This window comes from Dipodomys spectabilis, unplaced genomic scaffold, assembly GCF_019054845.1.
Source record: "Dipodomys spectabilis isolate Male_0828 unplaced genomic scaffold, ASM1905484v1 ptg000098l, whole genome shotgun sequence".
In the NCBI taxonomy this organism is placed as follows: domain Eukaryota; kingdom Metazoa; phylum Chordata; class Mammalia; order Rodentia; family Heteromyidae; genus Dipodomys; species Dipodomys spectabilis.
In genome coordinates this window covers 7815975-7830673 of record NW_024870775.1, presented here as the reverse complement: position 1 = coordinate 7830673, position 14699 = coordinate 7815975, and the positions used below count along the sequence as shown (strand labels likewise).

Here is a 14699-nt window from a genome sequence, read left to right as displayed (position 1 = left end):
TTGAGCTACATTCAGGGGACCCCTAGCTTTTTGTTTTTGGTCAGCTGTGGGGCTTGTACTCGCCTGGGCACTGCCTCTGAGCTCTTTTGCTCAAAGCTAGTGCTCTACCACTTTGAGCCACAGCACCACTTCCAGTTTTATGGTGGTTAATGGGAGAGTCTCACAGACTTTCCCGTCTGGGATGGTTTGAATGGCGACCCTCAGAGCTCACCCTCCTGAGTAGTTAAGATTACAGGTGTGAGCAACCAGCAGCTGGCTACAGTTTTGTTTCTTTTTAGACAGGGTCTCCGTATTGTAACAAAGGCTGGCCTCCCAACAATTTGGGCCTCTTGTGTCGGCCTCCCGTGCTACAGAGGTATTACCACCGTGTCTGGATCCATCCGACCTATTACAAAAGTTCTAGGTGGGGCTCAAGTGGCAGAGTAACAGTTTAGCAAAGCAAGCCCAGTGTGAACACAAGACAGCCCCAGATCCGGGGGGGGGGGAGGAAGGGGGGAAGGGAGGTGGAAATCCATCCATCCATCCATCCATCCATCCATCCATCCATCCATCCATCCATCCATCATTCCTGGAGCAATGGGAATTCATTGGGGGACCAAAGACAGGAAAGAATCGAGTTGAGGAGGGAGGGCTGATAACTGGGTAAACAAGAACTTCCAGGTTCCCTGGGCGGGCAGGGGGCGGGAGGGAGTCAGGAAACTAAGTGACTTGACAACCACGGGGAAGAGTTCCTCCATTCGCCTTCCGGAAAAGGCGAAAAAGGAGCCAGCTGGGGGCTTCTGAGGGAGAGAGCTTTCTAGCTGAACTGACCAGCGGCAGGTGGGGCCCCCGGGGCTGAGGGGCGGGGCGAGACGGGCGGAGCCGCCCCGCCCGTCTCGCCCCGCCCACAGCCCCGCCCCGCTCTCCAGGCCTCACCCCCTCGGGGGCGGGGCCCGGTCCTCCCCAGACGCCGTCGCTTTAAGTGGGGGCGGGGCTGCGCGCGGCGTTGGCGGCGGTGGAGGCAGCAGCGGAGGCAGCAGCAGCGGCAGGACAGCGACGGCTGCCGGCGACGACCGCTCCTCGGGGGGGGGGGCGGGGCGCGCGGGCCCGGTTGCGGGACGCCGGATGCCAGGTCCTTGGTGAGTGCGGGAAGGCTGGAGCTAACGGCGCCGGGAGTGAGGGGGTGGGGCGGCGCTCGCTCGCTCCGAGAGTTGGGAGGCCGCTGCGAGGCGGTGGAATTGGGCCTCGGGCCGGCCGCGACCTCCTAGGCCGCGTCGGAAGTCGACGACCCCAAGCGGCGAGGGTCTTCACAGCGCTGCACCGGGCCGGGCCGCGCGCGCGCGTGCGCGCACTTGGGCGGGCGAGGGGAGGGGGGGGACTGCGCGCGGGTGGGCGCGCGCGGTGTGGGCCTCGGCGCTCGCCGTAGGCCGCTTCTGAGGCGGTCGATTTTGGGACGACCGGAGTCGCCGGCCGAGGGAGCTCAGGAGTCTCCGGGACCGTTTGCGCCTCCGCCAGGGCCTGGGGTCTGTTTCTCGGAGCCAGGGGCCGGCTCCAACCCCTTCCCGCCCCCCCCCGTCCCCGCCGGGGCTTCCACGCGAGCACCTGGCGGGCTGGATCGGACTCGGGGAGCCAAGGTAGGGGCGGCGAGAGCGCCCCTGGTGGCTCGGCGGTGCTGACCCGCGCGGTGGGCCGGGCCGGGCCTGTGGTCAAGGGGGCGTGGCGCAGTGTCGCGGGGCGCCCTGGCCTTTCCCACCTTGCTGGGGGACATGGAGGGTTTTTCGGGGAGTCCCGACAGTTTACCGAACCAGGCGAGATGGGACCTTAGGACTTTTCCCCCCTGTTTGGGAGGGTGGGGCGCAGTGGGAAGCGGGCCCCGGGCTTTTTTTTTTCGGGGGAGGGGGTTCTGAGTGGGTCACCCAAGTCTTGGGTCCCAGAGGATGGGGATGGGGGCGGTGTTGGGAGGACTGTGTCCTCAAAGAGGCAAGCAATGGCCATGTCACCCTCACCAGGCTGGCAGGACCCCCCTCCGTGGTGTCCTTGTGATTCTCCCCTCCTGGGCCTCTTTGAGTGGGGACTTCCGGTAGGATGTTTTGGTAGGTTGATAGTCATCTTCTCTTGCTGCACCGAAGGTGATACCTGTGGCTCCGGGTGACCCCCATCATCTGCATCATGAAACCATTTTTTATTTTTATTACTTTTGTGCTTATGAACTGGGGTTTGAACTCAGGGCCTGGGTGGCTGTCCCTGAGCTCCCCCTGTCCCCACCCCCCCAAAGCTAGTGCTCTACCACTTGACACACAGCTCCCCCCCACACCTTTTTTTTTTTTTTGGTCAGTCCTGGGGCTTGAACTCAGGGCCTGGGCACTGTCCTTCAGCTGCTTTTTTTGTTGTTGTTGCTGCTGTTTGTTTGTTCGTTTGTTTTCTTCAAGGCTAGCACTCTTACCACATGAGCCACTGCACCAATTCTGGCCTTTTTTGTTTATGTGGTACTGAGGAATTGAACCCAGAACTTCATGCTTGCTAGGCAAGCACTCTACCACTAAGCCACATTTCTAGCCCCTCAGCTCCGCTTTTTGGTAATTAAGAGTCTTACAGACTTTGCTGCCTTGCCTGGCTTCGAACAGCAATTTCAGAGTGTAGCCTCCTGACTAGCTAGAATTACAGTGTGCAGCATAAATGTCCAGCTTGAAGCCATTTAATAATGTGTAATTTTTTATTAAGGTAACGCAAGAATGAGGACAGGCAATTTCAGTTGGTTCTCTCTGGATATTTATAGTTTTTTGGTGATGGAACTAAGGTTTGAACTCTGATGTTAAGCTTACTAGGCAAGCCCCCTCTCCCACTTGAGCCACCCACCCCCATGTGACAGTTCTGGATGGAATCCAAGTTTCCGCTTGTATGGCAGCTTGGAGCAGTGCTCAAAGAATGGTCAGCCTGCCTCTAGCTCACCCTGGAGGAGCAATTTTCCAGAACACCGTGTGCCTCACTTGCAAACAAAATTGGAACTTTCTTAGGCTATCTCCAGGGTAATGATTGGCAGGGTGGTTGTTATTTTATTGTGTTTATGCGATGCTGGGGATTGAAGTTCAGGCCTCATGCATCCTAGGCAAGTGCTTTGCTATGGAAGGATGTCCTCAACTTTCTGAATGGTGTTTCTGCTTTTGTTTTTGGATTTTAAAGACTTGGGAAGATTTTTCTCCCTAGTACTAGTCATTGTGAACCAAAGGCTTTAAGTTATCTAGGCAAGTGCAAGTATGCATTTAGGTTAATGCAAGTGTGCGATTTACATTTTCAGAGGTTGTGAGCCATTTGCCCTGGTAAGTTAGCTAACAGGATGCTCCTTTTCACAGGCTGAGAGAACTCATGGACCTGTTACTTTTCTTCTGAGAAAGAAACCAGCTCACAAAACAAAATGGCGTTTGTTGCAGCACAGGGGGCTACGGTGGTTGACCAAACCACTCTAATGAAAAAATACCTTCAGTTTGTGGCAGCTCTCACTGATGTGAATACACGTGAGTTAATTCTTTTTGTAGCTAAGAAATGCATTAATATGATTAATATGATATCCATCATAGTTAAAATATAAACCCACGAACATTAATAGTAACATTAACTTTTATTTTAAAAAAACCAAACCCTTGCTTTTCCTTTCTCTACCATGTGGAGAAGCAAAGTGATGAGTATTACTGGCTGGAGCCCCAAAGAGGCATGTGTATGTGTGTGCATGCGTGTGCACGTGTGTATGTGTGTGTGTGCACGTGTGTGTGCGTGCGCGCAGTGGATGAATGTATGATGGCTAATTATAGAGAACTTGCTATGTGCCTTCTTTTATTGGGCTGTGACAGTCAAACTGATAAGATCTGATTGCTTCTCTTAAATGACCAAACTAGGAATTCAGGAACATACGTAAACATAATTTCCATTACCTGATGGGTTGTTTTGCTATTTACAGCTGATGAAACAAAGTTAAAAATGATGCAAGAAGTTAGTGAAAATTTTGAGGTATGGGCTTTATGTTTTATATTCTTCTTTTTGAGGTAAACACATATGCTTCTCTATTGCTGTTCTGTCAAGTCTACCAACTCAAAAATCATTTTAACTTACCGTATTTCAAAAATTAAAATTTGGAACTGTGTCTTCATACTAGTGAAAAAGGACTCCAAACTGTGTTGAGGAATGTTGGTTTTGTTATTGTTTTGAAACATGTTTTCATTTCTGCATTACACTTTTTATCAATGTCACATTGTACCAGAGGAAAAATAGCTTGAGGGAGGAAGGAGTTTTTGGAGTTTATCCCGGTGGGAGTGTAGTAGGGCAGCTCATATGATAACAGTCAGGAAGCAGAGACAGGGAAGGCCTCTGCTAGTCGATGTCCTCTTTTCTCCCACTTTTATTCCATTCAGGCTCCAGCCAATGGAATGGTACTGCCCATATTCAGGGCTCGGCTGTCCCCCTTAGTTACTCTTTCATATATAGATTGTCTCTGGAAATGCTTTCATATTTCAGTGAAGCAAGCTAAACTTTTTTTTTTTTAAAGGAAAACATCACTTCTAGTGATTCAGAAGCATTTATGACTGATTTCATTTTTTCTTTTTCTCTTTTGACGGTACAGGGTTTTGAATTCAGGGCTCTTTCTGTGTCTGCAGGTGTTCCATGACTTGAACCATTCCCCTAACCCATCATTTCATTAACTTGTTAGGGCTAAAGTTTTTTTTTTTTTTTTTTTGGGTCCGGTCGTGGGGCCTGAACTCTAGGCCTGGGCACTGTCCCTCAGCTCTTCAGCTTAAGGCTAGCGCTCTACCATTTGAGCCACAGCGCCACTTCCGGCTTTTTCCTTTTTGCTTATGTGGTGCTGAGGAATGGAACCCAGGGCCTCAGGCATGCATGGCAAGCGCTCTGCCACTGAGCCACCTTCCCAGCCCCAGGGCTAAAGTTTTAGGCAAAGTAATTGGGGGTACCTTCCAAGACAAAGAACAGAAGCCTTAATGTTAGAAATAAATTCATCTGAGCTGGGCGCCGGTGGCTCACGCCTGTAATCCTAGCTACTCAGATCTGAGGTTCTCGGTTCAAAGCCAGCCCGGGCAGGAGAGTCCTTGAGAATCTTTTTTTTTTTTTTTTTTGGGTCTGGTCGTGGGGCCTGAGCGCTGTCCCTCAGCTCTTCAGCTCAAGGCCAGTGCTCTGCCACTTGAGCCACAGCGCCACTTCTGGCTTTTTTCTTTTTGCTTATGTGGTTCTGAGGAATTGAACCCAGGACCTCATGCATGCAAGGCAAGTGCTCTACTACTGAGCCACCTTCCTAGCCCCTGTGAGACTCTTATCTCCAGTAAACCACTAGAAAACCGGAAGTGGCACTGTGGCTCAAGCGGTAGAGTGCTTGCCTTGGGCTGAAGAGTGCAGGGACAGTGCCCAAGCCCCGAGTTCAAGCCCCATGACCGACCAAAAAAAAAATAACAATAAAAAAATAAATTCATCTGTATCAAAAAAACTGGTTGGTGAGTCAATGAGTTGAAATACTTCCATACTAACTTCCATACTAACTTCCTTTTTTGGAGATGGCGTCTTGCAATGTAGCCAAGGTTGACCTCAAACTGGTGATTCTCCTGCCTCAACCTCTTGAGTGCTGGGATTCCTTGGCTTGGCCTGGAGAAGATCCTCGAAAGCTCTGTCATTGACAGTTACTATGGGTTATCCTATGGATCTCCTTGACTTTTTTTTGCCTGTGCTTGAATCTGGGTGCTGTATCTGAGCTTTTTCACTTAAGGCTGATGCTCTCCCTCTTGAGCCACAGCTCCACTTCTGACTTCTTGAGGGTTAGTTGGAGATAAGAGTTTCACTGGCTTTTCTGCTCAGGCTAGCTTTGAACCCTGACGTTCAGATCTCAGCTTTCTGAGTAGCGAGGATTATAGGACTGAGCTACATCTCTGTTTTCCCTGAGACTTAGTTTTAGTGCTGGACACTGTATAGACTTCTCCCTTCAGAATGAGGAAGCTTGCCTGCACAAGCTCTCACAGTCGATAAACTACAACCTGTGCTTGTAGCAATCCCTAATGAAGACTAGTCACTATTGCTCCAGTGCCTTTAGATGAATCTGGAACCAATATGTATCTTCCTTATCTAGGATGAACCTTGTAATGGAGTTTTCAGCTCCTCTGTCCTTGATGGGGAGCTGGGACAGGCCCAGGTCTCCTGCTGGTTTAGTTTCTCCACAGTTTTTTTTTTTTTTTTTTGGGTCCGGTCATGGGGCCTGAACTCTGGGCTTGGGCAGCTCTTCAGCTCAAGGCTAGCGTTCTACCACTTGAGCCACAATGTCACTTCTGGCTTTTTTCTTTTTGCTTATGTGGTGCTGAGGAATCAAACCCAGGGCCTCATGCATGCAAGACAAGTGCTCTACCATTGAGCCACCTTCCCAGCCCTCTCCATAGTTTTATCCCTTCCTGTCACCATCTTCATGGTGCTTGATTCTCTTCCTCTCTTCAGGATCTGGTCTCTTCCTTGTCACTCCTCTACTCAAGCATGGAATAAAATGATCGATGTTCTAATCAGCCATTTTGTTCTGCCTACTTCCAATATTTGTACTTTTATCAGTGAATTTTTGTATTTAGATCCTTGAATCTGATTTCTGAAGTACCAGTCATCTCAATTTATTTAAATTATTTTATCACAAAAACATCTGAAAATACCCAGATAGTCCTTTGAGATTACTATAAGTTGTGAAATTGAAATGAAAATAAATACATATCACTTACTGGGACGATCTTTCATTTTTGCTTGATTAGAATGTAACATCATCTCCTCAATATTCAACATTCCTGGAACACATCATCCCTCGATTTCTTACATTTCTCCAAGATGGCGAAGTCCAGTTTCTTCAGGAGAAACCAGCCCAGGTAATATGTGATCCAGAGTTGCAGTGAGAGAAAAGTGTCATGCTATATGTTTGTAAGCATTTATAAATTAAGACAACTCGGAAAACATGGTTATTATTTAAGAATGAAAGAGGTTTTATTTGAGCATGATGAGTCTTGTAATATCAAATATCAGGAAGCAGAGATCAGGAGAAACTTACTTGTGGCCAGCAAAAAGTGAGAACTCCATCTCAACCAATAAAATCCAGGCATCTGTGACCCAGTTGAATAGAAGATAAATAGGCAGAAGAATCCTTGTTCATGTGGGCAAAATATGAGACCTTATCAAAAATAAAAAAAGGGCTGGGGCATGACTCAAATGATACAGTGACTCCACTCCCCCACTACTCCCCAGTGAGAACTTTGAGAATGAAAGAGGTTTTGTCAGTTCATGCTTTGTCCAAGTCTGTTGCCTCCTCAGCTAAGTGTCTTAGTTTTATTTATATATCACATATATCTATATCTATGTATCTCTACATTGTTTATTATAGACCATTAAGACAAACACTAAAGAAAGAAACATGGGGGGGCCGGGGGGGGGGGCGGGGAGGATGGGGGGGGACGGGAAGGGGGGAGGATGGGAAGGAATGGGAAGGGGAAACAAAGGAGGAGGCTACAATGCTTGATTAGAAATGTACTCATTGTCTTGCCCATGTAATTGTAGCCCCTCTGTACAGTATTTTCACAATAAAAAAATAAAAAGAAACATGGTTTAATGATATCACCTTTTACAGGCAATTTCAATACTTTTAATACCTGGACAGTTTTTTATGCCATTCCTCACTTTGGTTTCCCTATGTTGATCATTAAAACAGTTCTCTTATACCACCTTTTTTTGGTAAATCAGGTCCTCAGGCTTGCTATTTGCTAGGTTGGCACTCTACTACTTGGGCTATATCTTTAGTACTGCTTTTTTGTTGTTTCAAGATGGAGTCTAGCAAATTTTTCTGCCTGTGTTGGTTGAACTATGATCCTCCAAATGTCAGCCTTCTAAGTTTCTAGGATTACAAATTAGAGCCACTGGTGCCCATCAACGTATATCTCCTAAGAAGCACTTTTGAAAATTACCCTAACACCAGTGAAAGTTCATTCCTATGACATGTTTTTATGTTGTACCAGTTCAAGAATTTACGTATTTACTTGTCTGTCAGCTCCACAGACAGAATCTGAGGAAGCTTGGTACAACTTTACTCCATAGGCCCAAACTAACAGAAGATTGCATTATGGGACACCTCAAGCTATGTTCAGTTTGTGTTTTGCTCTTTCATCTTCATTCTACTCCATATTCACACTGGTGACAGTATGAAATACTGATAAGTTGTGGAAGAGAAAATGTTGCCAGGCATGGTAACAATCACCTGTAATTTCAGAACATGGGAAGCAGAAGTAGGATCTCAAGTTTGAGATTATCCTGGTGAGATTATACATGGTGAGACACTGTCTCCAAAAAAAGAATATTTGACTTAGTCAGCTAGGTACACAGTTGTGGAAATACTGAAAGAAAATAACAAATTCCAGTACATTTAATTACATTTTTTATTAGCTTTAATTAGTTAGAAGGGGTGGGAGATTTCATTATTACATTTCTATATGTTTGTGATCTATCCCAAATAGCCTGGATTCATTTAACTATTCAAGATGCTTAAAAATACATCCATTTTGTTGTATGGTGGTTGCTATTGCTAGATACTTAGAACTGCATAACATATGTAAAAAGTGATACAATTAATTTGGAACTTTTTCTTTTCTCACCAGCAACTTCGGAAGCTAGTGCTTGAAATAATTCATAGAATACCAACCAACGAGCATCTTCGTCCTCACACAAAAAATGTTTTGTCGGTCATGTTTCGCTTTTTAGAGGTAAGCTTTAGGAATGAAGTCTCTCTATATAGCCAGATTCAGAGCTTTCAGAGATTTTGTTATTGCAAAATCCAGTATTATACAGTAGTCTGCCCTCCACTAATTCTGATTCATGTAAGTAACATTTTTTTTCTTAGTGCAGTTTTTCCCCCCGGGGTATTAAGAAAAGAACAAAAATTTTAAAAGATTTAGCTAGGTACTGGTATCTCATGCCTGTAATCCTAGTTACTCAGGAGGCTGAGATCTGAGGATCAAAGTTAAAAGCCAGCTGGTGGGAAAGTCTGAGACTTTTATCTGCAATTAACTATAGAAAGCTGAAGGGAGTTGTGGCTTAAGTGGTAGAGCACTAGCCTTGAGCACAAAAACTCAGGGACAGTGCCCATGCCCAGAATTCAAGTCCCAGGACCAGCACCAAAAAAAAAAAAAAGGATTAATTTGTTAAAAATGTTTAATTTTACTGGGCACCAGTGACTCACCTACTCAGGAGGTTGAGTTCTGAGGATCACAGTTCAAAGCCAGCCCAGGCAGGAAAGTCCGGGAGACTCATCTCCAATAAACCACCAGAAAACTGAAAGAGGTGCTTTGGCTCAAGTGGTAAAGCGCTAGCCTTGAGCTGAAGAGCTGAGAGACAGTGCCCAGGCCCAGAGTTCAAGCCCTACGACCAACTAACAAGAAAGTTTAGAAAGATGAATTGACTGGTGATAATTTTTCTAAATTACGTAGTTTGAAACTACAAATTTGCAGTCCACAGACAGGCCTAGGCTTGTTTGCCTGGTCTTTTATGTTGTATGGACCTTTCTCACTACTCCACTTTAGTGGGTGCTCAGAAGGAAGACCTTCTGCTCTTGGGGGATCCATTTGTTTCCTTTTAAGCTGGTCTCTAAAGTTGTTTTCCTGTCATCTTAGTCTTAATATGTTTAGAATTCTGTTGTATCATTGGGCCTTCTTGGCAAGAGAAGCTTTCCAAAACAGAAATTGGATTGAGTGTTGGCTCCATCATTTCTTAGCTATACCCTGATAGCCACATTGTTTACCTTCTGTGAGGCTTTTAACCTCATAGGTAAAATGTGGTTGGAACCCCTCCCATAGCCTAAAGTGCTCAGACAGGGTCCTGTGCATTGTGGGTTCTGATCTGGTAATTGTTCTTTTTTTGGCATTGACAGTACAGACTGAGTATTCCTAACCCAAAGCTTTTGGATTTTCAAATATTTGTATATACATAATGAAATATTTTAGCATCATAGTCCAAATCTAAATATGGAATTCACTTACAAATCATTTACACTTAATATATGTAGCTCAAAGGTAATTTTATATCTTACTTTTAATGTGTTTGTGTTTTGACTGGCCCAGCATATGAGGTCAGGTGTGGACTGTTCACTTATGGTATCATGTGGGTGCTCAACCTTTCAGGTTTAGGTGTTTTGGCTTTTTTGAAGTAGCGAACACTGTCAATTTGGCCTTGAAAACACGAGTTCAAGGTGTGACTTGCCAATTATGCCAGTTCAACCATCTCAGGGTTATTACATAGAGTTGGCTGACAGGATGTCCTGCATGTAGGTGCTCCATCGATGCCCATGGCACTTCCTGTCTGGGAAAGCTTTGTTCTGGGTGTTAGGAATTTTTAGCAAATCAAAATGGGAAGTGTGTATATAGAAAATATTTAGAAAATTAGTCTTTGATCTTAAGATTAAAACATCTTTGAAAGCATAACTTCTTTTCATGTTTATTTTAAAGACGGAAAATGAAGAAAATGTTCTTATTTGTCTAAGAATAATTATTGAACTACACAAACAGTTCAGACCACCGATCACACAAGAAGTAAGTTACTTATCCTGGTAGCATTTATCAAGTGTTAAGTTCCTTCTGCTTATGAATTTTAAAGTTGACTGGACACTGTAGAAAGCAAAGTCTAGGCACTTCTTTGTAGGTTTGCCAATTCATTTATTTTGAATGTTTATGCCAGTATTTTGCTAAATTTGTTCATGCTATTGTATTTACATATGAGATGTACTGGAAGTCTCCAGTCATTTTCTGTTGGAGAAGGAAAGAGTTAAGATGGGAGTTGTGAAGTCATAGCTGGGGAGGACATTAGCTCTGCACCTTAGAGTGGTATTTGGTGAGGTCATAGCCTTGAGAATCTTCTCTGTAATATGGGGTGATTACAGTATATCCTCAAAATGTGTGAGGAATTTATTACAGTTAATTTATAAGAGCTTATTAATTTTATAAAAGTTGAAACCTGGAAGTGGCGCTGTGGCTCAAGAGGTAAAGCGCTCGCCTTGATCTGAAGAGCGCAGGGACAGCGCCCAAGCCCAGAGTTCAAGCCCCACGACTGACCAAAAAACAAAACAAAACAAAAAGTTGAAACCCAGTTATTGCCATCTATTTTCAGTAAGCATAGTGTATTCACCATAATTATGAACATTTCTTCTCATAGGATAGATAACCTTAGTAAATTCTTGCTGTAGATTACTTGGAAGTTAAGCATAAATATGGTAAAGAATTTCTGCTTGGCACTATTTTCCTTTTCTTTCTCTCTCTCTCCCTCTCTATATATGCACACTTCTGTATAATTGTGACAGTATTGCATGTAAAATTTTTTATGTCATAATGACTTCATTTCACTTTATAAGTATTTTCCCAATCATAGAAAAATTACTAAAAAAATTTTTGGCAACACTTGGGATTAAACTAGGCCTCAAACTTGCTAGGAATGTACTCTACCACTTGAGCCCAGCCCTAAAAATTCCTTATAAAGTTAATGGTATATATTATTTTTTCTTACAGGTTTCCTTATTTCTGGATATTTAAAGTGTTTTTATTTTCTTACTTGTACTAGATATCTTTGTTTATAATTCAAGTTAACTCAGTGAGTCAGTCAAATGTGTCAATGCTTTAGTTCTAATATATTGCCAAGATGATTTCTAGAAAGGGTTCAGCAATTTTTGGTTGCTTAGTATGAGATTCTCCGTCTTACTATATTCTTTAGAGTACTGTGTGTTCATATTTCTTTTTTTGGGGGGGGAGGGGTCCAGTCGTGGGGCCTGAACTCTGGGCCTGGGCACTGTCCCTCAGCTCTTCAGCTCAAGGCTAGCGCTCTACCACTTGAGTCACAGCGCCACTTCCGGCTTTTTTCTTTTTGCTTATGTGGTGCTGAGGAATTGAACCCAGAGCCTCATGCATGCAAGGCAAGCGCTCTACCACTGAGCCACCTTCCCCAGCCCCCGGCTTTTTTCTTTTTGCTTATGTGGTGCTGAGGAATCGAACCCAGGGCCTCAAGCATGCAAGGCAAGCACTCTGCCGCTGAGCCACCTTCCCAGCCCGTGTGTTCATATTTCTGAGAGGCAAAAAGCAGTATTTTAGTTTTCATTTCTTAGAATTAGGAGCTCTTTTTTTTTTTGGGGGGGTCTGGTCGTGGGGCCTTAACTCTGGGCCTGGGTGCTGTCCCTCAGCTCTTCAGCTCAAGGCTAGCGCTCTACCACTTGAGCCACAGCGCCACTTCCGGCTTTTTTCTTTTTGCTTATGTGGTGCTGAGGAATCGAACCCAGGGCCTCAGGCATGCAAGGCAAGCGCTCTACCACTGAGCCACCTTCCCAGCCCCTTAGGAGCTCTTTTCATTCCTTTTATTTTACAGTTCATTTCCATTGCCTGTTTATCTTTTCTGACATCTCCCCACCTGTTTTATGAGTTTTTGTACATTTAGGCAATTAAAAATTTCTACTTTTAAATGTGTTCTTATACGTTTTTTTTCTCTTTTTAGATTCATCATTTTTTGGATTTTGTAAAACAGATTTACAAGGAGCTTCCAAAAGTAGTGGTATGTTTTTACTATAGTTTGGATTTATTAACATTTATTATCTGGGATTTGTAGAAACATTTGAGAAGACATTGCTAATAATAGGGAAGGTTTAGTGATGACTAAAATCTAGGTTGATAAATAGAAATTCAAAGATGAGGAGGAGGAGGAGGAGAAGAGGAAGAAGAAGAAGAAGAGGAAGAAGAAGAAGAAGAAGAGGAGGAAGAAGAGGAAGAGGAGGAGGAGGAATGAAATTGTCACTTAGCTCTAGTGGCTCACACCTGTAATCCTAGTTACTCAGGAAGCTGAGGATCAATGTTTGAAGCCAGTCATGGGGCCTGAACTCTGTGCCTGGGCGCTGTCCCTCAGCTCTTCAGCTCAAGGCTAGTACTCTACCACTTGAGCTACAGTGCCACTTCCAGCTTTTTCTGCTTATGTGGTGCTGAGGAATCAAACCCAGGGCTTCATGCATACAAGGCAAGCACTCTACCATTGAGCCACCTTCCCAGCCAAACAATTTCATTCTTGAAAGAGGTATACAGCCAAAAGTGACTTCAAGTTTTCCAAGGATGGCTTTATTGTTTTTTGTGAAATGGTCAAAAAGACTGATGTTTTAGAGACACACAAGAAATTTGTAAAGATTGCCACATCCAACAGGAAATACACAAGGACATTAGAACCCTGGAGTAGGGTGGCTTGTTGTTAAGCATGAAGATCTTTTAGTCATCAAGAGCAAAGTAGAATGTGTTTGGGTGATTGCTCCCATGGGAACTGGCCACAGCTGTATTGGAGACTGCCAGCAGGGCATAAGCTAGGAAAAGTCCTGATAGGAAGGAAGGTCTGAGGTCCAGGGTAGGATTAGCTCATTGATCTTGCAAGAAGCAACCAAAATGTCACATCCCTTGCTTTTTCCTGGGCAAAATGAAAGGTTCAGATGGGATCCTCTTAAACTACCTAAATCAATGTGTTCATCCTTTGTTTTACTTATGAAACGTATGTCAGCAGACAGGTGTTGGTGTCAAAGTAAATCATGAAGCAAAGTATAACATTTTTAAGTTAGGTAGAAAGACAGAAAGAGAGAGAGAAAGAAAGAAAGAGAGAGGAAGGAAGAAAGGAAGGAAGGAAGGAAGGAACAAAGGGTAGAGGGAGGAATGAAGGAATGAAAGAAGGAAAGAAAGGAAGAAAGAGAGGAAGGAAGGAAGGAAAGAAAAGAAAGAAAGAAATCACCAAACACTAATGGCTCACACCTGTAACCCTAGCTACTCAGGAGGCTGAGATCTCAGGGTTGTGGTTCAAAGCCAGCCCAGGGCAGGAAAAGTCCTGAGATTCTTATCTCCACTTAACCACCAGAAAACTGGAAGTGGAGCTGTGGCTTGAAGTGGTAGAGCACTAGCCTTGAGTAAAAGAGCTCAGGGGCAGTGTTCCAGCCCTCACAACAAACAAAAAAGAAAATCCTACCCCTGCTTAATAAAACGTTAAAATCCAAGTTAAAAAAAAAAAAAAAAAGAAATTCAAAGATAAAAATACTTTTGATTTCAGCTGGGCACCGGTGGCTCATGCCTATAATCCTAGACTCTTGGGCTGAGATCTGAGGATTGCAGTTCAAAGCCAGCCTGGGTAGGAAAGCCGTGAGACTCTTATCTCCAATAAACTACTTAGAAGAAGCCGGGTTCTGTGCTCAAGTGGTAGAGTGCTAGCCTTGAGCATGAAGAGGCTTAGCAATCAATACTCAGGCCCTGAGTTCAAGCCCCAGGATTGAACAAATAAAAATTCTTTTGATTTCCTTATTTAGCTTAAAAACTTTTTGTTTATGTTAATTAATTTTTTATTGGTTGTCGGGCTTGAACTCTGGACCTGGGTGCTATCCCTGAGGTCTTTTGCTCAAGGCTAGAGCTCTACCACTTTGAGCCACAGTGCCACTTCTGGTTTTCTGGTGGTTAATTGAAAAGTCTCACGGACTTTCTTGCCTAGGCTGGCTTTGAACTGTGATCTTCAGATCTCAGCCTCTTGAGAAGCTAGGATTACAGGCATGAGCCACTGGTGGCTGGCTAAAAACTTCTATTTTTTTGTTAACATAAAAGCAGTAAATTTTTATTGTAGAAATTTTAGTAAAAGCAGTTAGCCAGAATCTCATTTGAAAGCAACTGTTACCATTG

General features: G+C 44.4%; 1 protein-coding gene across 11 annotated transcripts in view; it reads left to right on the top strand.

Annotated features, from left to right (window-relative positions):
• The first annotated feature begins 1038 nt into the window (after window positions 1-1038).
• LOC122113880 (transformation/transcription domain associated protein) overlaps window positions 1039-14699 on the top strand; it is a 103362-nt gene continuing 89701 nt past the window's right edge. For 10 of the 11 annotated variants that reach the window (XM_042687025.1, XM_042687022.1, XM_042687023.1 and 7 more), the window contains exons 1-7: window positions 1039-1118; window positions 3330-3491; window positions 3932-3981; window positions 6756-6866; window positions 8640-8744; window positions 10482-10565; window positions 12508-12564. In XM_042687025.1, coding sequence (XP_042542959.1) covers window positions 3392-3491; window positions 3932-3981; window positions 6756-6866; window positions 8640-8744; window positions 10482-10565; window positions 12508-12564 — 507 coding nt within the window. In that variant the 5' untranslated portion in view covers window positions 1039-1118; window positions 3330-3391. Of the gene's footprint in view, window positions 1119-1576; window positions 1614-3329; window positions 3492-3931; window positions 3982-6755; window positions 6867-8639; window positions 8745-10481; window positions 10566-12507; window positions 12565-14699 lie in introns of those variants that run through there. The other variant, XM_042687020.1, reaches the window with a different exon arrangement.